Source organism: Pelobates fuscus, chromosome 6 (genome assembly GCF_036172605.1).
Source record: "Pelobates fuscus isolate aPelFus1 chromosome 6, aPelFus1.pri, whole genome shotgun sequence".
Lineage (NCBI taxonomy): Eukaryota > Metazoa > Chordata > Amphibia > Anura > Pelobatidae > Pelobates > Pelobates fuscus.
In genome coordinates, this window is record NC_086322.1 from 189556919 (window position 1) to 189584456 (window position 27538).

General features: G+C 41.9%; 1 protein-coding gene across 2 annotated transcripts in view; it reads left to right on the top strand.

Moving 5' to 3' along the window:
- The window catches only part of TSPAN5 (tetraspanin 5), a 212806-nt gene that overhangs the window by 176174 nt on the left and 9094 nt on the right, over positions 1–27538 (top strand). Inside the window, exons 3-4 of one of the 2 annotated variants that reach the window (XM_063458609.1) lie at positions 1495–1641; positions 16209–16394. In XM_063458609.1, the coding sequence (XP_063314679.1) occupies positions 1495–1641; positions 16209–16394 (333 nt within the window). The remainder of the gene's footprint in view (positions 1–1494; positions 1642–16208; positions 16395–27538) is intronic. The other variant, XM_063458610.1, reaches the window with a different exon arrangement.

Here is a 27538-nt window from a genome sequence, read left to right on the forward strand (position 1 = left end):
TACCAATTTCACAAAGTTTATATAATTTAATTCCATACTTGGATATTTTGGATGGGAAATACTGTATGAACCCCACTTTTACCTTATATATTTGAATTTGCAAATTAAATGGGTGATTATACTGTGGATGTCCTTTTTTCCAGGCAATTAGTGTAGTCACTGAAGTGGATAAACAAGGTAGTACCATTTCATATCAAGGCCTTGTCATTTGAAAAAAGGGGGTATTGTAAATTGGAATTTTGGTCCAGTACATCCTAATGCTTACCATTTCAATTACCACCATTTCCACGTTGAGTGCCATGAATTGTTTAATTTCAAGTACACTGATGGGGTACATTCTCTCTATTCCAGCGATAAGATACTCTGTAATTCTTTAAATGTACAAGTATATCATTTGGTACCAATCCTTTAACCATTAATATTTCAAACGGACATTTTGGATTTCCATTATAGCTTATTTCCTGAGGTTATTTGTCACAATACAATCACCTAAATGGGTGGAAACTTACTCGAAAAAGAAACCTCCAATTCTCTGTCACATGTGAAGGTACATCTCTCATAAAGTGCAGTACTACATGAAGGACACGTCATTCTTACATAATTCTCAATATCGGTGTCAGATCTTCAAAGCCTTCTCTGGCTTTTCTGATGTAGGAATACAGTGACCTCCTTGCACCATAGTATAATGGAATGCAGATTAATAGGGACAGTCAATTTCGGTAATTTCCCTGTAGAATGAAAGTGCACTGATCACAAAGGTTACATGTTGCCATTGGTGTTCTTATGACTGCTTTATACAGCAAGCATGGAGTGGAACATGGATAGAGTATTACTCTTTATCCTACCATAAGTAAGTAAGCCAAGTCAGTTCAGTAGAATCAGACCTTTTCCAGTTATCTGTCCCTTTCTTCCAAGCAGCCATTATTTCCACACAATTTATTCACACACTTGCATACATGTTTTGTCGCATAATACGGTTTATAAATCCATCATCTACCAAGGATGTCAATTTGACAGATAATTTGGCAGTGTTTGAGAACATTTGAACAATCCATTGTTCAAAGTTAGGTCTGAAAGCAGTCATAACAGTGCTACTTAAGATAGACACAATTTTATACAACATTGCTCTATTAAATAAAAAATACTCTTCAGGTCCATCTATGATATATATTGAATAAGGTTAAACATTTTAGCACTGACCTTTCATTTTTTTTTTCTTTTTCTTTTCTTTATTTTATGTCATGGTTCCAAGTAAAATAGCCATGTTTAACATTCTAACTGTTTTTTTTTTTTTTGTTTTTTAAACACTTGAAAGGACATTCTTTGTGGTGTAGCCTGCCAAGATAACACATCTGGACAATTACAAAATCAATTCATATGTATTTGATAACTACCATTATTAGCTTGTAGAATGGATCATATGATGTAATAATTGCTAATAATATATTTGTTGTTTGCATCAAACTAATATGAACATTTGCTTTTACTTAATAGGGAGTGCTTTCCAACATCTCCTCCATTACCGATCTTGGTGGATTTGACCCTGTGTGGTTGTTCCTTGTTGTCGGAGGGGTCATGTTCATCCTTGGATTTGCAGGATGTATTGGAGCTCTTAGAGAAAACACCTTTCTTCTAAAATTTGTAAGTCATTACCTTTAATGCTGCAAAGATGCATAGTGGGTGAATGTGGATTGATCCAGGTCATGACGTTAAAATTGTGGCTGCCTTCCATTATTTTTGTTATTAGTTAATTCTTATTAATATTTGTAGTGAATATTAATAGTAATGCAACATTTTCTTCAGAATACGAATGCAAGTAGTGTATGTAGGGTTTCACCAAACTAAAAATGTCCACATTTCATAATGAGAAAAAGCATTTTTATGTCTCGAGATGAATTAATGTTTCTGTTATAACACAAAATACCTGTGTTGCTGTGTTATGTAATACGAATAACTGGCAACAACTGGCAACAAATAACTGGCAACAAACTTCATCTTATTCATGCCAAAATATAAATTGAAGTAAGGACAAAAACATCCTACTCAAAGCAACCTATGAGCCAAGTTTTGTTAACATTATATTGGCTCCCAAGGAGGAAAGTTCAGTTTTAACTTACTTGACATTGATAAAGTTGACTAAATCTAATAAATACAAATACAAAAGTTCAGTTAAAAAAAGATAATGCAAAAATACTACTAGTTGCTAGGTTATGATACTATACGTACTATGCATAGTATGCTAACATTCCCTACACACTATAGGGAATTATTCTACATACCACAGAGGAGAAATGCAGATGTTTAGTACATTCAATTATGGTAAAATATCCACTATATAATGAATACACTAACAAAATACTGTCACGTTTATGGATATCACTACCACTAGGGCAGAGGTAGTTAAGTTTCAGCACTCCAGATGTTGTGGACTACCTCTGCCCTGATGCTTTGTCAGCATTATGGGAGATATAGTCCACAACATCTGGCAGTCCAAAGGCTGCCTACCTTTGCCCTAGGGCAGGATTAGGCAACCCCCGGCACTGCAGATGTTTTGGACTACACCTCCCATGATGCTTTTTATCCAATCAACCTTGAGAGAATGAAAGGATAAGTTGATACTGCCAGGAATTGAGCCTTAAAGGGACACTGTACTCACTATAATCATTTCATCTCTTTGAATTAGTTATGATGCCTGGAGTCCCCTGGCACTGTTAAATCATTTTAGAGCAGTTTAAGACTAAATAAGGGATCCAGGCCACCCACAATCCGGCCTCTTCTGGAGATGTGGCCAAAGCAGAGATTAAACACTTCCTTGTAGTCATACCCTTCATACCGTCAGTTGGAGCTCTGATAGGCTAAAAACAGACAGCTGACACTCTCAGCCAATCATAGCTGCCCATTGTTGCTCATGCTAATACTTCCTCATTCGCCGCAGCAGCACAGAGGTGAGGGGCTGCTGAGGACTCTAATTTAGCATTGAAACATAAAAATATGAAAAACTGTTTAATGCTGAATGAAATTATGGAACTTGGGAACTCCGAACACTATAATCAGTTTAATGAAATTAAGCAGATACAGTACCTACAGTGTCCCTTTAAGGCTGAGGTTTGAAACAATGCTATGTATAAAACCTGCTTTCCGGCACCTTCACTGTACCATTGTGATAGTGGACTTTTTATGACAAGAGCTTGCTCCATGTTATGGATAAACTTCTTTACATTAGTTAGGTTATTGCCCAACACAATGTACTTTCCTAACATCTTTACCATTTTAGTGCATTTTTAATTTCTGATGTGCACTAACAGAATGTAATGAGGCTGATAGCAGCCGCAAGGCAGAAATTGTAGCGCTCACTTTGATCCCTTTCCTCTGAAGTTTAAAAAAAAAAAAAACATTTTACAGCTACATCACTTGTTCCAAAAGAAAAAATGTGATATGTGACATAAAGTCAGGAATTGGACAGATTCCTACAAAAATGTATTCCTGTGAATTTTGTTGTACTAGTGCTTCATTCAATCGACAGGGATAGCATAATTACTATTCAATTAAAGGCTATTTGAGAATTCATTATTCGCTGTTGTCTCAGAAATTTGCCTCTTTTTAAGCATCTACTTTATTTTATTTAAATCACCCAAAGGAACATTTGATGCATTTTGATATTTTTTAGGATTTATAAGTGCTGCAATTACAAAGTATTGGTAGTATGATTTAAGTACATATTATAGTTATTGGAACATTGCTTTTTTTTCTTTTTTTTTCTTCATTAGTGCATTCATATCTGTGAACATTATTTCTTTTTTAGTGCATGCAGAAGCTCCTGCCATATGACTTTGCCAGTCTATGCGTGTCTTTATAATGGTTCATTCAATAGCTTTGACCTGCGAAACACAATAACACATTGTTTTGTTATTGCTTAATTGTAGCATTAGTAGCGTTTTATACTAATAAAATCGGTACGTCACCCATCCAGCATCCTTCACTCATCTTCATATAGGTCGACTTAATAATAGCCTCAGTTCATTTATTCGAGGCTATATAATATATAATATATATATATATAATATGTAGATCTAGTACATTTTAATAAAAAATAACTTTAATAGAATACACATAAAATTAAAAAAGCTGAGTGCACCAAGCACAAAGATGTACAGCTTAAAAACCACAGCGCTGAAAAAATATAAATCTCTCAATCAAGTGCATTCGCTGTGATAATGTGAATAACTACAATCAGCGCTATTGAGAGTAAAGATAAATATTGTGTTCAAATCAGTGAATAAATATAATTAGGTAGAGATATAGGAATATGTGTAGTCCCTAATACAGACAACACTAAAGCTGGAACCAAAAGTAAAGAAGTACATATTTGGTCAGCAATTACAGCCCATGGTGTTGCAATATGATAAATATATGGGATGCGTTGTAATGTTACTCATAAACTGCAAAGCCTAAAATGGCCACACATGAAGGACCACACATGAAGCTGATCACGATAAATCCCTTACAGTGTTTTAGTTTTATAAAACAAATGGTAATAGGGTGAAACTAAAAAAATATGCCTATATCTGAACATAAGAGGAACACAATTAATCTCTAAATATAATTAAACATATAGTAAGATAGCTCAGAGGACCTGTTCAAAAGTTTTCAGTGTACCTCTGGTTAGTCAAGAATTGCAACAAGAATGTTGCAAAATGACGAATACATAGAATACCTTATCATGTTACACAGAAATGCAAAGCCTAAATGGCTGGCAAAAAAACACAGAGTATAGTAAACCTGTTAGTAAACTGTATAATAAAGAATGGGGGGCTAGCCCCAAACGTCAGCTCGGTATATACGGCAGTGTAGTGGGAGATACGGAGGAAATGTGACGATAACTTATAAAAATCCCACACATAAAGTTGATACAGAGAGTCTCTGTTAACCCCTAAAGATGTTGCAAAATGATGGATACATGGTATACCTTTTCATGTTTCACGAAAATGCAAAGCCTAAGTTGCTGGCGGAAAAAACAGAGTATAGTAAACCTGCTAGTAAATTGAATAATAAAGAGTAGGGGGCTTGCCCCAAACGTAAGCTCGGTATATACGGCAGTGCAGTGGGAGATTCGGAGGAAATGTGGCGATAACTTATAAAGAGCCCACACATAAAGTTGATACAAAGAATCTCTGTTAGCCCCTGACGCGCGCGTTTCGTCCCAATCTTCTTAGCCTTTTTGTAGGCTAGCCATTATTGTAATTAGAGTAGGGCATTATCCCAGTTACTGTATATAGTTATTTTCTTCCTTCTCTTTCATCTCTTCCCGTTATTTTCCATTTTTAGTTATTCCCACTCTGAAGGTCCTTATGTCAGGCACTCCCTTTAATCATACATTAGGACATTAAAGTGTTAACCTTCTAGATGGACAGGATTGGCAGGGACATTTATCTTAGCATCCATAATTATTGGCATTTTGTTTTATAGTGTAGAATTCTCATTATCATTCCCCAAACTATTAGGCTATTGGAATAATTCAACACGAGTGATTAACAATCTTTTCTTCACCCTCTACTTATGCCGGTACCCTGCATACCCTGTCAGTTATTAGATGTAATTTTTTTGCTATCACCCCTTTCTGTGGTTCCATTTAGACCCGATAGGGTTAATGACAACGTCACTTATCTCACTTCTTCGTGATTGGCCAATTCGAATTAATGGGCTTATTGAATCCTCCTATCAGCATACTTCTTGTGTGATAAATAGTCGGACAGTCTCCACATATCGGCTCCCCTCTGATGAGTTTTGGACGAAAAGCGCGCATCAGGGGCTAACGGAGATTCTTTGTATCAACTTTATGTGTGGGCTCTTTATAAGTTATCGCCACATTTCCTCAGAATCTCCCACTGCACTGCCTCATATGCCGAGCTGGCGTTTGGGGCAAGCCCCCTACTCTTTATTATTCAATTTACTAGCAGGTTTACTATACTCTGTGTTTTTTCAGCCAGCAACTTAGGCTTTGCATTTTTGTGAAACATGAAAAGGTATACCATGTATCCATCATTTTGCAACATCTTTAGGGGTTAACGGAGACTCTCTGTATCAACTTTATGTGTGGGATTTTTATAAGTTATCGTCACATTTCCTCCGTATCTCCCACTACACTGCCGTATATACCGAGCTGACGTTTGGGGCTAGCCCCCCATTCTTTACTATACAGTTTACTAACAGGTTTACTATACTCTGTGTTTTTTCGCCAGCCATTTAGGCTTTGCATTTCTGTGTAACATGATAAGGTATTCTATGTATTCGTCATTTTGCAACATTCTTGTTGCAATTCTTGACTAACCAGAGGTACACTGAAAACTTTTGAACAGGTCCTCTGAGCTATCTTACTATATGTTTAATTATATTTAGAGATTAATTGTGTTCCTCTTATGTTCAGATATAGGCATATTTTTTAGTTTCACCCTATTACCATTTGTTTTATAAAACTAAAACACTGTAAGGGATTTATCGTGATCAGCTTCATGTGTGGTCCTTCATGTGTGGCCATTTTAGGCTTTGCAGTTTATGAGTAACATTACAACGCATCCCATATATTTATCATATTGCAACACCATGGGCTGTAATTGCTGACCAAATATGTACTTCTTTACTTTTGGTTCCAGCTTTAGTGTTGTCTGTATTAGGGACTACACATATTCCTATATCTCTACCTAATTATATTTATTCACTGATTTGAACACAATATTTATCTTTACTCTCAATAGCGCTGATTGTAGTTATTCACATTATCACAGCGAATGCACTTGATTGAGAGATATGTATTTTTTCAGCGCTGTGGTTTTTAAGCTGTACATCTTTGTGCTTGGTGCACTCAGCTTTTTTAATTTTACGTGTATTCTATTAAAGTTATTTTTTATTTTCTATATTGTTCTGGGGCACTCAGGTTTCTGCATATTGTCCTTTTTTACTACTTTGGTAGTGTCTCGTGGGTTAACCCCACTAAGAGTGTTTCCCTTTAGCTTCCACCCCCTCTCTTTTTTCTAGTACATTTTAATACCTTACTGTACACTCATTATGGATATATGCAGCACTATTGTCCTTATAACACAGCATTTATATTTGGTATGATAATTCTTCAACCCCTAACCTTAAGGTTAAGGTTATTATAATTATTATTATTATTATTATTGGTATTTATATAGCACCAACTAATTCTGCAGCGCTTTACAATATTATGAAAGGGGAAAATCTCAGCCAATTCGGGAGAAGAGGGCAATTTAGGCAGGGGTACAAAATGAGCCATTTTAGTAAACCTGTCAATCACCGTGAGGATAACAGTATGTTTTTTAGAAACAGGCAAATCGACAATGAAGTCCATAGCCAAACAAGACCATGGTTTCTCAGGAATTTCTAGGGGGTGCAAAAGCCCACATGGAAGCGTATGAGGTTGTTTAGTCCTCATACAGACATCACATGCCCTGACGAAGTCCTTAACATCCTTACGTAACGAAGGCCACCAGAAATCTTTAGAAATCAGAGAACACGACTTGCGTATGCCAGGGTGTCCGGCAAATTTACTGTTATGAAAACACTGCATCAGTTCCAGTTGGAGTTCAGGAGGAACGAAGTACCGATCCCCAGGAACAAGTCTGGGAGCCAGATGCTGTAATTTCTTGATCTCAGCAAGCAACGGGGAGTGAATCTTGATGCTCGTGTTGGCAACAATATTACACTTGGGAACTACAGAAGAAAAAACCATATCAGACATAGTAGAAGGTTCATGTTGGCGGGACAATGCATCAGCCTTAGAGTTCTTAGAACCAGGTCTATAAGTGAGCACGTAGTTGAAATGAGTAAGGAACAAAGACCAACGAGCCTGCCTGGCGGACAAGCGCTTGGCTTCCCCTATATATGACAAATTCTTGTGATCCGTCAAAATAGTAACCGGGTGTAAAGTCCCTTCCAACAAATGTCTCCACTCCTTTAAAGCCATAATGACCGCTAATAGTTCCCTGTCACCAATATCATATCTGCTTTCAGGCCCAGACAATTTCTTGGAAAAAAAAAACACATGGGTGCAGCGGTTTATTCAAACCTAACCTTTGGGACAAGATAGCGCCTATACCTGTCTCTGAGGCGTCTACCTCGAGTAAAAAAGGCAAAGAGGTGTCAGGATGAACTAATATCGGTGCTGAGGCAAACTGTTCCTTGAGAGTTCTGAAAGCAACAAGCGCCTCAGGAGACCAGGTCTTGGTATCAGCACCCTGTCTAGTCATATTGGTAATAGGAGCAATAACAGACGAGTACCCCTTAATGAAGCGCCTATAATAATTGGAGAATCCGATAAACCTCTGAATGGCCTTGAGTCCCTTGGGCAATGGACAATCTAAGATTGATTGGAGTTTAACCGGGTCCATCCTAAACCCGTCTCCAGAAATAACGTAACCAAGAAAGTTTATCTGAGATTGGTCAAAGCTACACTTCTCCAATTTGCAGTACAAACCATGTTGTAGAAGCTTACGCAATACCCTTCTGACTTGTTTGTGGTGAGTCTCAAGCTCTCTAGAGTGTATTAGTATATCATCCAAATAAACTATAACACATTCATGTTGAAATTCCCTAAGAACCTCATTAATTAGGTCCTGGAATACTGCAGGAGCATTGCAAAGCCCGAAGGGCATTACCGTATACTCATAGTGGCCATACCGGGTATTGAAGGCCGTTTTCCATTCATCACCCTGCTGAATTCTCACCAAGTTATAAGCTCCCCTCAGATCTAACTTGGTAAAAATCTTGGAGCCTTTCAGACTATCAAATAGCTCAGTAATCAAGGGAATAGGATAAGCATTTCTGATCGTTATCTTATTCAAGCCCCGATAATCAATGCAAGGCCGTAGAGTGCCGTCTTTCTTATCTACAAAAAAAAAAACGGCCCCGCCTGGAGAAGAGGATCGTCTAATAAATCCCTTGTCTAGGTTCTCCCGTATGTATTCCTCTAAGACTAAGTTCTCCTTAGTGGATAGAGGATATACAGTACCCCTCGGAGGCATAGTACCAGGCAGGAGTCGAATCTTACAGTCAAAGGACCTGTGTGGGGGTAAAGTATCAGCCCTCTTTTTATCAAAGACTGCCTTTAAATCCAGGTACTGAGATGGTATCCGTAAATCTGTGGACTGGTTAGAGTTACTTGGTGCGTCAACTACGCAAACCGGCGAGATTTTCTGTAAACAACCTCTCTGGCAACCCTGACCCCAGGAGACTATCTCACCTTGTTCCCAATCAATAATAGGGTTATGCTTCTTAAGCCAGGGATACCCCAAGACTATGGGAACTGAAGGAGATGAGATAAGCATGAGAGATATTCCCTCCTCGTGTAGAATACCAATGGTTAACTTAACTGGTATAGTCTCACGAAAAATAACAGGGTCTGATAATGGTCTACCATCTATGGCCTCAACGGCCAAGGGTGTATCCCTTAGCTGAGATGGGATAGAGTGGTTTGTTACAAAGGCTTGGTCAATAAAGCTTTCAGCTGCTCCGGAATCTATCAATGCCATAGCATTAAGTACTCCCTTTTCCCAAGCTAAAGAAACAGGTAACAGAAGCCTATTATCCTTGTAATCATATGTAGAGGACAAGATAGAAACACCCAAGGCCTGTCCTCTTGAGAAACTTAGGTGCGAGCGTTTCCCAGACGGTTAGGGCAATTTAGGCGTAGGTGACCTCTTACTCCACAATACATACACAAACCCTCCCTTCTCCTGTATTGTCTTTCACTTTCTGAGAGACGAGTGTTACCTATTTGCATAGGTTCTGGGAGAGCTAGGGTTGTAGATTCAGAATTCTGAAATGCGGGAGCTAGTCTTAAGGAAGGTCTATGAGTTCTATCTCGAGTGTTCTGCCTCTGTCTCATGCGTTCATCTATTCGAGAAATAAATTAAATTAATTCTTCCAAATTTTCAGGAAGATCTCTAGTGGCAACCTCGTCTAGGATCTCATCTGATAATCCGTTCAGAAATACGTCCATATAGGCCTGTTCATTCCACTTGACCTCTGCCGCCAAGGATCTGAACTCTAACGCATAATCCACAAGGGTTTGGCTATGCTGTCTAAGACGTAATAGTAGTACAGCTGCACTGGCCTTTCTTCCTGGAGGGTCAAAAGTCCTCCTAAAAGTAGTGACAAATGCATTATAATTATAGACTACTGGATTATCATTTTCCCACAGAGGGTTAGCCCATCTAAGAGCTTTGTCAATGAGTAACGAGATTATGAATCCAACCTTCGCCCTGTCTGTAGGGTAGGCGCGAGGTTGTAATTCAAAATGAATCCCTATCTGGTTTAGGAAACCTCGACAGGTATCCGGAGAACCGCCATAGCGTAAAGGGGAAGTAACACAGGAAGAGGCTCCCACTGTGGCTACCTCTAGGCCTGTATTAACAAGAGAGATGGGTGGTGTACGCATCTCCTCTGATTGATTACTAGGATGGGATAGCAATGCTTGCAGCGCCAGAGCCATCTGGTCCATTCTATGGTCCATGGCTTCAAATCTCGAGTCAGGAGAACCAATCTGAGCGTTTGTACCTGCAGGATCCATTGGCCCTGTCGTAATGTCAGGATCGGGACAGGGATCCAACACGCAGAATACAAACAGGAGCTAGGTACGTATACCGGACCTTAGAATGGCCGGACTAACGTAAGGAGAAAGCAAAGAATGGTCAGAGACAAGCCGAGGTCGAGGGAACGAGAGAACAGGTAAGCGAGAGACGAGCCGAGGTCAAAGGACACGAGAGTTAAGCAGGAACGAAAGTACAAGCCGAGTCAGAACCAAAAAGACAAACAGTAATAAGAGCACTAAGTGACCAGACAAGCTAGAACTACGACAGGGCAATGAACCATTACACACATCCCTATTTTATACCATGGCTCTTTAATTGATGACTCCGCCCTTGCCGAGCCCTGATTCGTTGTTCGGAACTGGATTGACAGGTCGGGACATGATTGCCAACATGACTTCGGCTCCTGAGCGCCGCGTCATAAAAGGAAGCGGGGCTATCGCGGCCGGCGTGTAAACGGCTATGAGAGCTGTGAGGATTGGGTGAATCAGCCCCCCTGAGAGGACGGTCGTTTGAAAGTCTAACCTCCTCCGAGGTAGAGACTTCAGGTACCCTGACAGAGTAAGATTTAAATGTTTGGGGTTAGGTTTACAGTGGTGATGACAATATGCACCATTGAAACAGTGTAATGGCTCACTTTCTCTCTTCTCACGCTACCCTTGGAGACTTTATCATCACAATTAACCAGCCTAACAGCTCAATAAATTAATTTGTTTTACCTTGTTCTTACGGAGTTGACTAGCTCTCCTAGAAAAATAACCGATAATACCATTAACCTCTGTTTTTCAATATGTCCCCTTCTTTTTATTTTTGCTAACAAAGAGAAACTGTTGCTTTGATATTGATACACTATATCAGCCAACTATACTTCATGCTTATTTTTTTGTTTAATGGATAAGAATTTATTTACTAAGTCTGCATTACTTTAAGGATTGTGCTTAAGGTTTATCTAGCCTTGTTTTATATAGGTCTATGATGTTGCCTGTGTGGATAATAGAGGCAGCAAACTGAGCATTCTCTTGCCCCATTATTTATGAGGACTGAGAACTGGGCACCTGACTCTATTAGGTATACAGCATCCTCTGCCTCTAATAGAAGTATAGGGCAAGAGGACTGGTTATTCTCTGGCCAAGTTGGTATAATCGAGCCAGCACTTGGTATTCTCTGGCCCTACTAGGATTATAGAAAATGTCATTATGTGCTTAGTCATGTGATTTTGCATCCCCCGTTACAGTTATATAACAGCAGAGGTCTCCGCATCCTCGGACCCTATTAGGGTTGCACATGATGTGAAGGAAGAAAGGAATTCTCTGCAATGTAATTGAATTACTTAAAGGAATACTATAGTCACCAAAACAACTTAAGCATAATGAAGCAGTTTGGGTGTATAGATCATGCCTCTGAAGTCTCACTGCTCAATTTTCTGCCATGTAGGCGTTGAATCAATTTTGTTTCTGTTTATGCAGCCCCTGGTTGTGACTAACACAGCCCGCATGAAAACAAAATGGTTTAATTTGTAATTGGATATTAACTTACTTTGAGAATTTTTATCTCCTGTTCTGTAAATTGAATTAAGTGAGAATTAAAAGTGAGTCGGAGTAGCCGAACTGAAAGCATAGCTGACTTAGAGAATTAGTCCAATTGAGCTACTTTGACCTTGCATTTAAAATTCTATCAATTCACCTTAAATTCACAATTGAGTGAATAACCCTATTAATTATGTGTGTTTGCTCTTGGCAATGTGGGATTTTAAGATATTGGCATCTTGGATATCAGGTTAGATTGGTGTGTAATTATTAACTTGAGTGGGATCTCTGCCTTCTCTGCATATCTCTTGTTAAAGGCTCACTAATGTTGAAATTAATTCTGTAATTGCCTATCTGCAGAGTAGGGAGCATATCAAAGCAATAGGTATAAAGTATGACTATTACATTTCCTTGTGAAGAGTACTAGTGCAGGATTCACTTGTAAAGTGCCTTTTTTTTTTTTTTATGGATTAGAATGTCAACACCATGATGTTGTGGAATGATCCGGAAGTTTATGCCCTATCAAAGTTCCTGTCCCCTAGAGAAATAGATGTTTTGGGTATATGGGTCTGTTCAATGAAGGCGATAACCACCTTCATCCTCTTCAATTACTAAAACAATAGGTGTCTTTATTGGGATTGTTTAGGCCTTTGACATTTACAGAAATTCTTTTAAAAGTCACTGGTCCGTATCAACAGGCTTTTTGATAATCTGCTGAAGGGAGAAATATAGTAAGGGCATAAAAGATGTCCCAAACTAGAGGCGTCTATCATCTACAGAACCTTTCTCCCCACAGTGGGGGAAGGGAGAGTTCGGGTGGTAAAATCTGTAGCATAAGTAATATCAGGAACCTAAGTATTTACATGAGAAGATACCTGGTCTCATCTACTGCCAGGCCAAGTGGGTGGTTATACAGCCATAATACTTCTACAAAATACATTGTATGTACTAGAAAATTAATAAAAGAAGCTGTGTAGGGTTAGGGCAGCATCTATGAAGAACATTACAAGAGTATGTGAAGTAAAGGATACATAGCATTCTTTGAGTCTTTTACAGCAGTTAATAATTGTGGTTCTGGCCAGCTGTTGAAGAGTTGATGAACTCTGAAATGTGACAAAAATGTGCGGCAAATTGTGGTGGGTACGGAGTTCCCATAAATTCTCAATGTCCATCTCTCCAGTAAGTAGCAGAAGTGGTATGTTGCTGACAGTCTCACAGAGGAAAACTTCTTGGAGGAAGTGATGGGAAGTTCACTGAATATGTCAAGTTAATCTACTCCGTCCTTGCTCAGTAGGTTGGAGTATTTAAGTGTAGAGGAGTAATGAGTCGTGTGAGGAATATTTGTTACACGTCCCGTCGTTTCCCTTGTAGAACAAGAAGGCTGAAGCTTGACTTCCTTTTTTTGTAGTTTTTATAATGTATCTTTTTTTTTATATATACATATTATAATTTGAGTTTAATTAACATGATTGTTTTTGAACAATCAGTATATGCTTTAAATCAGTTAAACGTTGTAGAATGCTACAGCTAACAAACTTGTGCAGCAGTGTACCAAGAGAGAAGCGGGGGGATGGGCCGCATCCAGGGCCGGATTAACATGGGGGCTGATGGAGCTGCAGCTCCAGGCCCAAGCCCATGAAATAGGCATAAGGATTTAAAAAAAAAAAAAAAATATATATATATATATATATATATATATTTTATTTTTATTTTTTTGTACACAGTACTCTTAGGGTTGCCAGGTATTTCTTATGGTTGCTAGGTATTTCTCAGAAGTATTTCTTAGGTATTTTAGACTGCCTAGCCGGTGCCTGTATTGCAGTAATACCAGCAATACAAATGTCAGTCTCAGTATAAACAGAGATTATTCTGCAATACCAGCGCCAGCCAGTAGGGGTCGCTGTTTGTGTGGAGAGAGGCAGGGAAAAGAAGTTACAGCATCTCCCACTCTGCCTCTCTCTACTCACTGATCCGTGGGATAGCATCTCTGCACAGAGAGTCCAGACAGCAGCTCTGAGCCTGCAGATACAGCCAAAGCTCATGAAAGTGAGGGATGGAGGGAAAGGCTGCATGGAGACATGGGAACACAGTCACTAGGGGACACTGGGAGACACTAGGGGACACTGAGACACTTGGGGACACTGTGAGACATGGGGCCACTCAGACACTAGGGGGCACTGAGACACTAGGGGACACTGGGAGACATAGGGACACTTGGGAACACTGAGACACTAGGGGGCACTGGGAGACCTGGGGACACAGACACTAGGGGAAGCTGTGAGACTTGGGGACACTGGGAGACATAGGGGCACTTGGGAACACTAAGACACCAGGGGGCACTGGGAGACCTGTGGACACAGACACTAGGGGAAACTGGGAGAGATGGGGAGGGTGAGAGACTTGGGGACACTGGGAGACATAGGCATACTTGGTGACATTGAAACACTAGGGAGCACATGGAGACCTGGGGACACTGATACACTAGGGGAAACTGTGAGACATGGGGACAGTGAGAGACATTGGGACACTGGGGAACATGAGGACCCTGAGACACTAGGGGTACAGTAGCCCCATGTTTCCCAGTGGCCCCTAGTCTCTCAGTGTCCACATGTCTCCCAGTGTCCCTGGTTTCTCTGTGTCCCCAGAGTCCCCTAGTCTCCCAGTGTCTCCATGTATCTCAGTGTCCCCATGTCCCTCCCGATGTCCCCTAGTGTCTCACAGTGTCCCAATGTCTCTAAGTATCCCATAGTGTCCTAGTGATATGGGGACAAAGACTCGAAGTGACACTGGGAGACATGGGGATACAAACACTATGGGACACTGGGCGACATGGGGACAATAGGGGACACAGAGACATGGGGACACTGGGCGACTTTGAGACCTGGGAGACATGGGGCACTCCCAGTGTCTCCATGTCTTACAGCCAGTGTTCCTAGTATCTCAATATCCCCATGTCTCCCAGTGTCCCTGGTGTCTCTCAGTGTCCGTAGGGTGCCAGTGTCCCTAGAGTCTTAGTGTTTCCTAAAAAATCTCAGGCACTCACTGTAATAGATTTAAGCAGGTTTATTGGACACCGCAATGTTTTGACCTGTAACCAGGTCTTTATCAAGTCTCCAGTGTCCCCTATATATCACAGTGTCCCCTATGTATCACAGTGTCTCAGAGTCCCATGTCTCCCATAGTCCCCTCGTGTCTCAAAGTCACCCGGTGTCCCCAAGTGTCTTAGTGTCCCCAGGTCTCGCAGTGTTCCCTAGTATCTCAGTGTCCCAATGTCTCTTATTATCCCCTAGTGTCCTAGTGACATGGGGACACTGGGAGACATGGGGATACAGACACTAAGGGACTGGGAGACATGGGGACACAGACATGCCCCCTTTTTGTGTTCGCCCCTTTCAGCAGTTCTGGTTATGTGATTTGCGTCAATGGCCCACCCTTTTACCCCATCCATAGACTTCCTGCTTTACTGGACACTGCTGCTAGGGGGCATGGATTTACTTGAAAGATGAAAGCATGAGATTAGCATAGGGTATATGTTTTCTCATAGCTGCATCCTATGAGTTTCCCTTCAGCACCATCTCCATGAGATACATGACGATCGGGAGGTAGGACTGTTTTAGTATTTTTGCTCAATAAGATTTTGTAATTAGGCCCATCATAATTGTCAGCACCAGGCCCACTGGGCTCTTAATCTGGCCATGGCCGCATCGGCACACGTCATCAGTATGTCATTCTGTAGCATGGCTGCATGGAGCCTAGGTAAAAAGCCTCTTATCTGATCTTTAAGGAAGAAAGGTACAACAATCATACAGGCAGCCGGGGAGGTTATATGCCGCTGGTACGTGCTGCCTGATAGTGAAGGTATGCAGAGGGGGGGGGGAAGCAAGAAGTACCTGCTTCCCCAACCACCAAATAAACCCGTGGCTTTATAACTGTTATGGATTTGATGACTTTGAGAAGGCATTCTTTGTGACTGTTTGTAAATATGTGTGTCTGTGACTGAGTGTGAATGTGACTCTGTGCATGTGATTCTATGCCTATATACTTGTGCATACATTCATGCATTATATGTGTAATCTAGCATTCTTCTTTGCAGTTTTCTGTGTTTCTGGGGATTATTTTCTTCCTGGAGCTTACAGCTGGTGTTCTAGCTTTTGTCTTCAAAGACTGGATTAAAGACCAACTGAACTTGTTCATTAACAGCAACATCAGAGCTTACAGAGATGATATTGATCTGCAAAACCTTATAGATTTTACTCAGGAATATGTAAGTACAAATCTAGAATCTGTGAAACACTGATGTTCATCACAGATCGCACGCATATATGCTTTTCATTATTTGTTACTATTAAGAAGTATAGTAAAAAAAAAATACAGCAGACAAGTACTAAAAGTACTAATACACAGATGTGGGTGGGGGGTGTGGAGGGGCAGGGGAGTATTGCAAATAGCTTTAACCCCTTAAGGACACATGACATGTGTGACATGTCATGATTCCCTTTTATTCCAGAAGTTTGGTCCTTAAGGGGTTAAGCTCCCCTATTGGGGTGTTGACACAATACCATTTAAGTGCAAAACATGTAATTTATTTAGTCATCTTTCATCTGTATGCATGCACAATGTTTATGCTGATATAACAATTAAGAGGACACTATTAGTCATCTGCACCTTTGCACTTCTTGTTGATGTTAGTGTTATTTACCTTGATGTGCTAAAGGACACTACCTTATGGCATTCACAATTGAAGTGTGTTCCTTATTACTACATCCCTTGATATTTTACTACCTCCCCCGAGACTATTTGTTCAGTCTATAGTTAAGGACCCCCGACAAGCCTCTTGACACCAGGAAACACATTTGGGATTAAAAGCCTCTGGACATTAAAAGCCTCTGGACACCAGGAAACACATTTGGGATTGTAGGGACAAGACACTAAAGCATAGTCTGACCTGCTGAAATCAGGACAGTTGGGAGGTCTGCAATGGGCTGAAATAGTATTTAGCTTGCAATTAATTTAGGTAGTTTTCAAAATATTCTGCCATGTGTAAAAAGAGATATTGATTTGGCAGTTTTGCAAGTCTTTTTAAGTACTTCAGTACCAACAGCATGTCATCATTATTAACTATACATTTTCCCAATTTAATTATGCACGTTTTTACTGGGGTATATCTAAAACAGCTTTCCAAAGCTGCATGTCTCTTGCCTGCAGGTTTTGCAAGCCCTAACCTTATAACCCCACCAGACTTTCAGTGGCTGTCCAATCACAGACTTCCCAATGCAGCTCAATGAGAAGTCTTTGCAAGGCAGGTGTTCTGAGCAATTGCTGCCTCTTGAGTTTAGTTTCACTGTGCAAAACAAACCAGAAAGTAACAGAAGCTGTGGTATGATTGACAGCCAGGCAGTGTAACCAATTTACCAGTCCTTAGCAGCAATTCACTGGCAAAGCAAATACTTTAGTGGTGAAATTACTAAAACTCAAAAAAAGAAAAAAGAAAAAGATTTTACTTGGTAGAAATAGCTTGTTGTGCGTTACTATGTACTTACTCCATGAGATAGTGTGATGTAATTCCAGTAAAATACAAGTTTAGCAGGCTAAGATTGCCACAAGGCATATGTATGTATATGTGTTTGTAGTATCAGTTAGTTAATTACACGTAGCTAAGATACTGTTATCACTGTACTGACCAGGTGCAGGAATGTAAGAACTGGAATTACGCGTCCCTCTCCTTTGTATCAGATGAGCCACGTGGTTAGACCGGATGGATGAGTTTAGACTCTATTTATTAAATAGGTTAAGGGTATGTGTGGGTGTAGTTAATTGTGGGAGGAGCTACAGTGCTATATAAGGAATGTACTCTATGTATTCAGTACTCAGACTTTGCTGTATTTTGGTGACGCTAGTCCCTCTGAGTCCCGATCGGTGATCCAATAAAGAATCTCTTCCTTCCTGAAGAAACCTGTGTCCATCTCTCTGTGCTTGGCTTCCGTCAGTTTCTCCGGTATCATTTGGTGCATTGGCCGGGAAGCTCATCGTTCAACGGTAGCTGAGAGGCAGAGGCGTGAGACGGTCTATCTTTGCCCACGTTCTCTACGGCTGCACCCCTGAACTTCTGCGTGGACCTCCCTTCGTCTCGGCGCCACTGGTCTGTTGTCCAGGAGATCATCGGCCTCTACGTGAGAAGTGCTGGGGTGTCCCCGTCGATGAGTGTGAACTCAGGTTCAGGAACGAGGAGGTAAGACAACTGCTGTTTTAGACGGCAGGACCCACTAGGGGTATACCGATTGTGCGGTAGGCCCAAAGGGGTTTTGAATCTGTGTATCTGCCCCCTCTGTCGGAGGGAAGGAGCGAAGGCGCACCGCTCGATCGAACGCTCTTTAGTCAGACCGTTTGATTTGGTTAGTCAGGCGGGGTCCTGGTGTAAATAGCCCTAGCCGGACACCGGTGTCTTGTCTAGACTAGCGTTCTAGGGTGTATATTACGTTCGCTAGGTCGGAGGGACCGGGAGACTAAGCGGCGCCTGTGTAAATTCGGTTCGCTAGTTCTCATCCTATCTGGGCTAAGTGGGAAGGCGTGTAAATTTGGAACCCACTAGACTTTTGATAGTGCGACTAAGAGGCGCCTGTGTAAATTCGGTTCTCTAGCTCGCTATATATGTGGTGATTGGGCAGTGTGGCTAACCAAAACGGGTGTATATAGTTTTAGGTAGTCCATTCAAGGTACTGGCCAATAGTTTAGTTGGGAATTGTAAATGTGTTAACGATTGTTTTAGTAAAGTGTATATCTTGTTAGATAGCGCGAGCTCAGCCGTCTAGCGAGAGTGTTAATAGTGTGTTGCTGTATTATAGTGCACGGTACCATAACCCTGTATATTTACTGACATTATATAATAAGTACTAATCATTGTCGTCCATTGCATGTTTAACACCATAACCACTAATAATTGTATTGTGACCTTAACTTGTGCTTTGACCTATGCTAACCGTACTGTAACCGCTATTTGTAAAAGACGATGTTACTGGGGTGTGTTATAGACGGGTAATTCGTATATAGAGAATTATAGCGTGGGTGACTGTATAGTTACGCCAAAGGGCATAATATTGATTATATAGTGACTGGTGTAACAGCTGTGTGTGTACGGGAATTCCCTGAGTGTTTATTGTTATTGTGTACGTTTCACTTGGTAACCGTACCACGTGGTGCTGTTGCCAGAGGAAACGGGTGTGACTGTTGAATAATACGCGTGTATAGTATTCGTTGTCGACGACGTTCCATTGTTAAGTATGGGTGCGTCGCAGTCAACGATTCCGGATCCCTTAGGATGTATGGTTAAGAATTTTAAAAAGGGATTCAAAGTTTGTGATTTTGGGGTAAAGATGTCTCCTGTACGTTTGGTCACTTTGTGTACTAGGGAGTGGCCTACTTTGGTTGCGGCATGGCCGCCACGTGGCAGTTTGGATCCAACTCTGGTACAGCGCTTACACGTGGCTGTATCGGGTAGGCCTGAACTTTACGGCCAGTTTCCTTATATTGACTGTTGGAGACAGGCCGTAAATGACTCGCCAAAATGGCTCCAGACATGCCACGAGGAGCAGTGTCGCCTCATGGTAGCTAGGACTTGCTCGTCCACTAGGACTGGTGTTAGGCCCATTTTGGACACGCCCCCTGAGTCCGAGATCCCTTTGCCGCCCCCTTACTTTCCGTTAAGAAGAAGTGACGCAAACGCAGGAAGTCCTGCACCCCTCCCCTCATTACCCTCATCCACTTCCGCTTCCTCCTCCAGTACAGGATCCACCCCCCCTCGTACTAAATCTCCCCTTCCGGAACCAGAATCCACCCCCATTAGAAACGAATATCCTGATTTGGCGCCACTTCAGACTTCCGGTCAAGCTTCATCTAGCTCGGCTCGAAGTGTTTTATTTACGACCTTTTCCCAAAACCGACCTCCCACATCCCCATACCCTATCTCTCCCCGACCGGAACCCATGACTGACGCCTCTCTACGTAGCCCCATCCAAACCCGACAGTTGACTGGTGCCCAACAATTAAAGCACTATCAGATGCCTCTTCGTCTGAATCCCGGGTCAGCTTATATCGATGCCGCAGGTCAAATGGCACACGCTGACCCAGTCTTCGTATATGTCCCATTTACCACAACCGATCTTTTAAACTGGAAGACCCATAATTCCTCGTATACTGAGAAACCACAAGCTATGACTGATCTGTTCACCTCAATAGTACAGACGCATAATCCGACATGGGCTGATTGCCAGCAGTTACTAATGACTTTATTTAACAATGAGGAAAGGACAAGAATAAATCAAGCAGCCATTAAAGCATTAGAGGATAGAGCCCGTGCTTTGAACCAAGCCAATCCAGCAGCATGGGCCGCGACACACTATCCCAACACCGATCCCGATTGGAACGTAAATGGTGCTGATATGGTTCAACTCAGAGCCTATAGAGACGCTATAATTGCTGGCATGAAAGCCGGAGGAAAGAAAGCCATTAACATGTCGAAGACAGTTGAGGTGATCCAGAAAAGCGATGAAGCGCCCAGTGTCTTTTATGACCGATTATTGGAGGCATACCGCTTGTATACCCCCTTTAATCCGGAAGACGCAGACAATTCCCGAATGGTTAACTCCGCCTTTGTCAGCCAAGCATACGGAGATATTAAGCGCAAGCTACAAAAGTTAGAAGGGTTTGCAGGTATGTCCATCACCCAACTAATGGAGGTAGCAAATAAGGTCTATATGAACAGGGATACAGAAAGTAAGAAAGAGGAAGAGCGCAAGATGCGTAAAAAGGCTGATATGCTAGCGGTAGCGATCGCAGGCGTAGATAAACGGGGCCCAGATAGAGGCAATAATAGATGGAGTAGGGAGCCTTTGAGTAGGGATCAATGCGCGTATTGCAAGGAAGAAGGGCATTGGAGGAACGAATGTCCGCAAAGAGAGCAGTACGAGAGAGACCAACCCAGGGCAGGCTACGGAAACTTTAGAGGTAGAGCGAGAGGTAGAGGAGGCCCCGGAGGGAGTAATGGTTATAGAGGGAGTAATGGGAACAGAGGAAGTGTTAGGGAAGACAGGTATATTCCAGCAGCGCAAAGGTCCCGCGATAGAGAAGGTAGGGACTTTGTAGGATTGGCTGACACTGTCATGGAGGACTATTGATACCGACCGGGCTCCTTCCCCCTTGGTCGAGCGGAGCCTATGGTCGATGTATCAATAGGGGGGAAAAGGAGTGCGTTCATGATCGACACTGGTGCTGAACATTCAGTGGTGACTAATCTAGTTGCTCCTCCATCTGGAAGGACTATTACTGTGATAGGAGCAACTGGAAGAAGTGCTGAAAAACCGGTTCTTAAAAGTCGACTCTGTACATTGGGAGGCCACGTAGTAAAACACCAATTCCTTTATATGCCTGAATGTCCAGTCCAATTGCTGGGACGTGATATGCTATCAAAATTACAAGCGCAGATTACGTTCCTACCAAATGGAACAACATCCTTAAAGTTTAATGGACCTTCAGGTATTATGACTTTATCCGTACCAAAGGAAGAAGAGTGGCGACTTTATACAGTGTTGACTAGCCAAAACCCTAGGAGTGATGAGACATTGTTTAACATACCAGGAGTTTGGGCAGAGAACAACCCACCAGGACTGGCCCGCAATATTCCACCAATAAAAATTGAACTGAAACATGGGGTTTATCCAGTGAGCCTAAGACAATATCACATTCCGCAGAAGGCTAAGAAGAACATCCAATCCTATCTGGATAAGTTCATACGGTATGGTATCCTAAAATTCTGTACTTCCCCCTGGAACACCCCATTGCTGCCTGTTCAAAAGCCCGGTACAGATGAGTATCGACCTGTACAGGACTTAAGAGCAGTCAATGATGCGGTTGTTGGCATACATCCAGTTGTACCCAATCCATATAACCTGCTTGCTTTAATTCCGGGCGGGGCTACTTACTTCACAGTCTTAGATCTCAAAGATGCCTTCTTTTGCCTCCGAATTGCCGCAGAAAGCCAATGTATTTTCGCTTTCCAATGGGAGAACGCTGTAACGGGCTCAAAACGCCAAATGACTTGGACAAGACTGCCCCAAGGGTTTAAAAATTCACCTACCCTATTTGGTTCAGCTCTAAGTCAAGATCTACTGGATTTCGAGTCTATCCCAGGAGAATGTGTATTGTTACAATATGTAGATGACTTGTTGATAGCAGCAGATACAAAAGAAAAATGTCAGCAAGCAACGCACGATCTACTACATATTCTCTGGAAGGCAGGATACAAGGTGTCCAGGAAGAAGGCTCAGTTGTGTTTGCCAACTGTCAAGTATCTGGGATTCCATATCTCTGAAGGTCAAAGGATTATGGGGCCAGAGAGAAAAGAAGCTGTCTGCCAAATACCAATACCCAAGAATAGAAGACAAGTGCGAGAATTCTTGGGGGCAGCAGGCTTCTGTAGGATATGGATTCCCAGCTATGCGATACTGGCAAAACCTCTGTACGCAGCCATCAAAGGTACAGAGCACGACCCCTTCTTATGGACCCAAGAACAGCAAACGGCATTTGAAGATGTGAAGAAGGCTTTGATGAGTGCCCCAGCATTAGGTCTACCTGATCACACACGACCATTCTACTTATATGTACACGAGCAAAGAAGAATGGCTGTGGGAGTATTGACACAGTACTTGGGATCATGGCAAAGACCTGTTGCCTACATGTCTAAGCAACTGGATGCAGTGGCCAGCGGACTTCCACCTTGTCTAAGAGCCGTAGCTGCAGCCGCCCTGCTAGTAGCTGAAGCCGATAAACTCACTCTGGGTCAAGAACTTTATGTACGAGTCCCACATGCAGTACAGACGTTGTTGGATTACAAAGGAAATCATTGGTTTAGTAACAGCCGTATGACCAAGTATCAAGCAATGTTGTGTGAAAACCCAAGAGTGCATTTAGAGACTGTAAACACCTTAAATCCAGCTACCCTTTTGCCGCAACCTACTGAAAGTCAACATGATTGTTTGGAAGTAATGGATGAAGTATTTTCAAGTAGACCAGATCTTCGTGATTTTCCCATCCAGAACCCCGATGTTCAATATTACACCGACGGCAGTAGTTATGTGAAAGAAGGGATCCGCTATGCAGGATATGCAGTGACAACAATAGACAAGGTGATAGAAGCTCGGCCACTGGCGAAAGGAACATCAGCACAAAAGGCAGAATTAATAGCACTAACACGAGCGTTACAATTGGCTGAAGGTTTAAGAGTAAATATCTATACGGACTCTAAGTATGCGTTTTTAACCACTCATGCCCACGGAGCTTTGTATAAAGAAAGAGGACTACTGAATTCAGAAGGCAAAGAAATCAAGTACGCAGCTGAAATCCTACAACTATTGGAAGCAGTGTGGGAGCCGAAAGAAGTCGGTATCATACATTGTCGAGCGCATCTGAGAGGAGATGGTGATGTAACCAAGGGAAATCGGATGGCAGATAGTGCAGCTAAGCGTGCTGCTGAATCAGGAAGACAGGAGTATGTGGGGCATATAGCTGCTCTTATACCAACTCCACTGTCCCAATGGACTCCAGTTTATACAGCTCAAGAAGAGGAGTGGTTAAAGACTGAACCGGGAAAGTATTTGGAGAACAAGTGGTATCAGCTAGAAGATGGAAGAATAGTCATACCAGCATCACTAGCGGTAGAAATTGTCCAAAATTATCACAACGGGACACATTCTGGGAGAGACAGTACTGAAGAATCTCTCAGGAAACATTTCTACATACCAAGATTGTCCAACTTGACTCAGGCCATTGTACGCAGATGTGTAACGTGTGCTAAGAATAATGCAAGACAAGGACCAGTAAAGCCACCAGGAGTCCAGTTTATGGGGGGACTCCCCATGTCCGATCTACAAATAGACTTTACAGTAATGCCTAAATCGGGTGGACATCGTTACCTGTTGGTAATTGTGTGCACCTATTCAGGCTGGGTAGAAGCATGTCCTACTCGTACAGAGAAAGCAGGAGAAGTTGTAAGATTCCTGCTACGAGAAATAATACCCCGATATGGACTACCCTGTTCTATAGGATCGGACAATGGTCCAGCTTTTGTTCATCAGTGCCTACAACAACTGACTCATATGCTTGGTATAAAGTGGAGGCTTCATACTGCATATAGACCCCAGAGTTCTGGTAAGGTAGAGAGAATGAATAGAACTATAAAGAACCAGTTGGCTAAAATGTGTCAGGAAACCCAACTTAAGTGGAACGTTCTCTTACCCATAGCTTTATTGCGAATCCGCAGTACCCCTACCAGAAGGATGGGCCTCTCTCCTTTTGAAATCATGTATGGGCGACCACCTCCCGTACTTGGTAACTTAAGGGGGGACTTGAGTCAGTTGGGAGAAGGAATTACCCGGCAGCAGGTTGTAGAGTTGGGTAAGACTATGGAGGAGGTACAGAAATGGGTACAAGATAGATTACCTGTGAATATTTATCCCCCTGTTCATAGTTATCATCCAGGAGACCAAGTGTGGATTAAAGAGTGGAATAATGTACCGTTAGGGCCCAAGTGGAGAGGTCCTTATGTTGTTCTTTTGTCTACCCCTACAGCGATAAAAGTAGCCGAAGTAACTCCGTGGATACATCACTCCAGGGTTAAACCAGCAGCAGTCGATTCTTGGCAAATTACAGCAGATCCAGAGAATCCCTGCAAGATCCGGTTGAAACGCACTACTCAGTCGGAGTAACGAGGAATTATTGTGGATTACAAATTTTATTGTTACAGGTGTGAGTGAGAAGGCCATAATAAAGCCTGTCCGCTTACCAACACATAGTGTATAAGCCAGGAAAGTCTCGAAGGGACACCTGTGAAGACGAGCAGAACTCCATTCCCTGCAGCCCTCACATCCTGGAAGCTGAGGTTCCATCGCACGGACGAAGACTGAGGATGACGGCGAAAGATGTGCTTTTGATTGTGTTTATTTATATGTGTTTTTATATTCAGGAAGGTAGAGGTACCGACACTCCTAGCTGTGAGGTATGCATTAAGACTACGAGAACAGGTAACCATATTTCCCAAACCCTAATTTGGCATTCACAATACGAATGTAAAGGAGAGGTATCAAGATGTAGATACCTAAATATAGACTATAGTGTGTGCCATTTAGGAGTAGGAGAACCTAAGTGCTTCAGTCCAGAGTATCAACCTCGTACAATTTGGTTGACTCTCAGGAATGGAGATCCTCAGGGGACCCTAATTAATAAGACGGTGTTAGAATCCGTACATTCTTCGGGTGTTCTGCTATTTGATGCATGTAAGGCGATATCAAGTGGTAGAAAACCGTGGAATGTATGTGGGGATCTTAGATGGGAGAGGACGTATGGGTCTAATGATAAATATATTTGTCCCAGTAGTAAAAATAAATATGTGAGTCCTAGATGCCCAAATAAAGACTATAACTTTTGTCCATATTGGTCTTGTGTGGGGTGGGCGACTTGGGGACAGACAGTAGATAAAGACATGATAGTGACTAAGTTGCCGACTAGCCCTTATTGTAAGTCTATGGAATGCAACCCAGTCCATATACTTATTAATAACCCCGACAAGTTCCTAGATAAGTATGGAAATTTATTTGGGTTTCAGATATACGGGACGGGTTTAGATCCTGGGACATTATTGTTTATAGGAATAGAGACTGATACGGTATCCTCCCAGACTCATCAAGTATACCATTCCTTTTATGAAGAGATGAGTATAGATAATAAGATCCCCCATAACGCTAAAAACCTGTTCATTGACCTAGCTGAAAGTATTGCCGGTAGTCTTAATGTTACCAACTGCTATGTGTGTGGAGGTACTAACATGGGAGACCAATGGCCTTGGGAAGCAAAGGAGGTAATGTCCGGTTCTGAGGCAGTTGACCAACTAATATCTACACAAGCCGATTATCATTTGAGTGTTAGAGGTAAATCTGAGTGGAGATTAAAGACCTCCATCATAGGTTATGTTTGCATAGCAAGGAAAGGAACAATGTATAATACTTCTGTAGGAGAATTAACTTGTCTAGGGCAAAAAGCTTATGATGATGATACTAAAAATACAACTTGGTGGTCGGCTTCAAATGTCTCAGAACCATCTAACCCGTTTGCTAGATATGCCAGTTTAAAGGATGTGTGGTTTGATTTATCCATCACATCTACCTGGAGAGCCCCAGCAAATTTGTACTGGATCTGTGGTAAGAAAGCCTATTCGGAGTTGCCACAGGACTGGGAAGGGGCATGTGTGTTGGGTATGCTCAAACCATCCTTCTTCTTGTTACCGATTGAAACAGGTGAGACTTTAGGTGTTAAAGTGTATGATGTGAATCATAGGAAGAAAAGGGGACCCTTAGAGATAGGCACCTGGGAAGATAATGAATGGCCTCCCCAGCGTATCATAGATTATTATGGGCCAGCCACGTGGGCAGAAGATGGTACCTTTGGTTATAGAACCCCAATTTATATGCTCAACCGTATTATAAGATTACAGGCGGTGGTTGAGATTATTACTAATGAGACCTCACAAGCACTCAATCTTCTAGCGAAGCATAATACCAGGATGAGGACAGCAGTGTACCAAAATAGATTAGCCTTGGATTACCTTTTGGCAGTAGAGGGAGGTGTATGTGGGAAGTTTAACCTGAGCAATTGCTGTCTTCAAATAGATGACGAAGGGCAAGCAATAGCTGAGCTTACTAGCCATATGGTTAAACTAGTGCATGTGCCTACTCAGGTATGGAAAGGGTACAATCCAAGTAGTTGGTTTGGTAGCTGGTATGAGTGGTTTGGAGGGCTTAAGGCAGTGGTAGGTGGAGTCCTACTGATTTTACTGTTGTGTCTACTCCTACCGTGTCTTATACCCTTAGTAGTTAGGTCTGTGCAAAGCCTGATAGGAAGTATAGCAGAGAGGAAGGCTGCTGCACAGATAATGGCGATATATAAGTATAAGGCTCTAGATCAAGGAGAACCAATGCAGGAAGATGAGTGTTAAAAGATTCACATCATAAGATAAGTCTGGTCTGGTTCATGGTAACCTGAGGTATATGCAAACCAAGGTTAAGTGATGCCTCAAGTAATTGTGAAATATCAGAGGCATCAAAGGGGGGAATGTGATGTAATTCCAGTAAAATACAAGTTTAGCAGGCTAAGATTGCCACAAGGCATATGTATGTATATGTGTTTGTAGTATCAGTTAGTTAATTACACGTAGCTAAGATACTGTTATCACTGTACTGACCAGGTGCAGGAATGTAAGAACTGGAATTACGCGTCCCTCTCCTTTGTATCAGATGAGCCACGTGGTTAGACCGGATGGATGAGTTTAGACTCTATTTATTAAATAGGTTAAGGGTATGTGTGGGT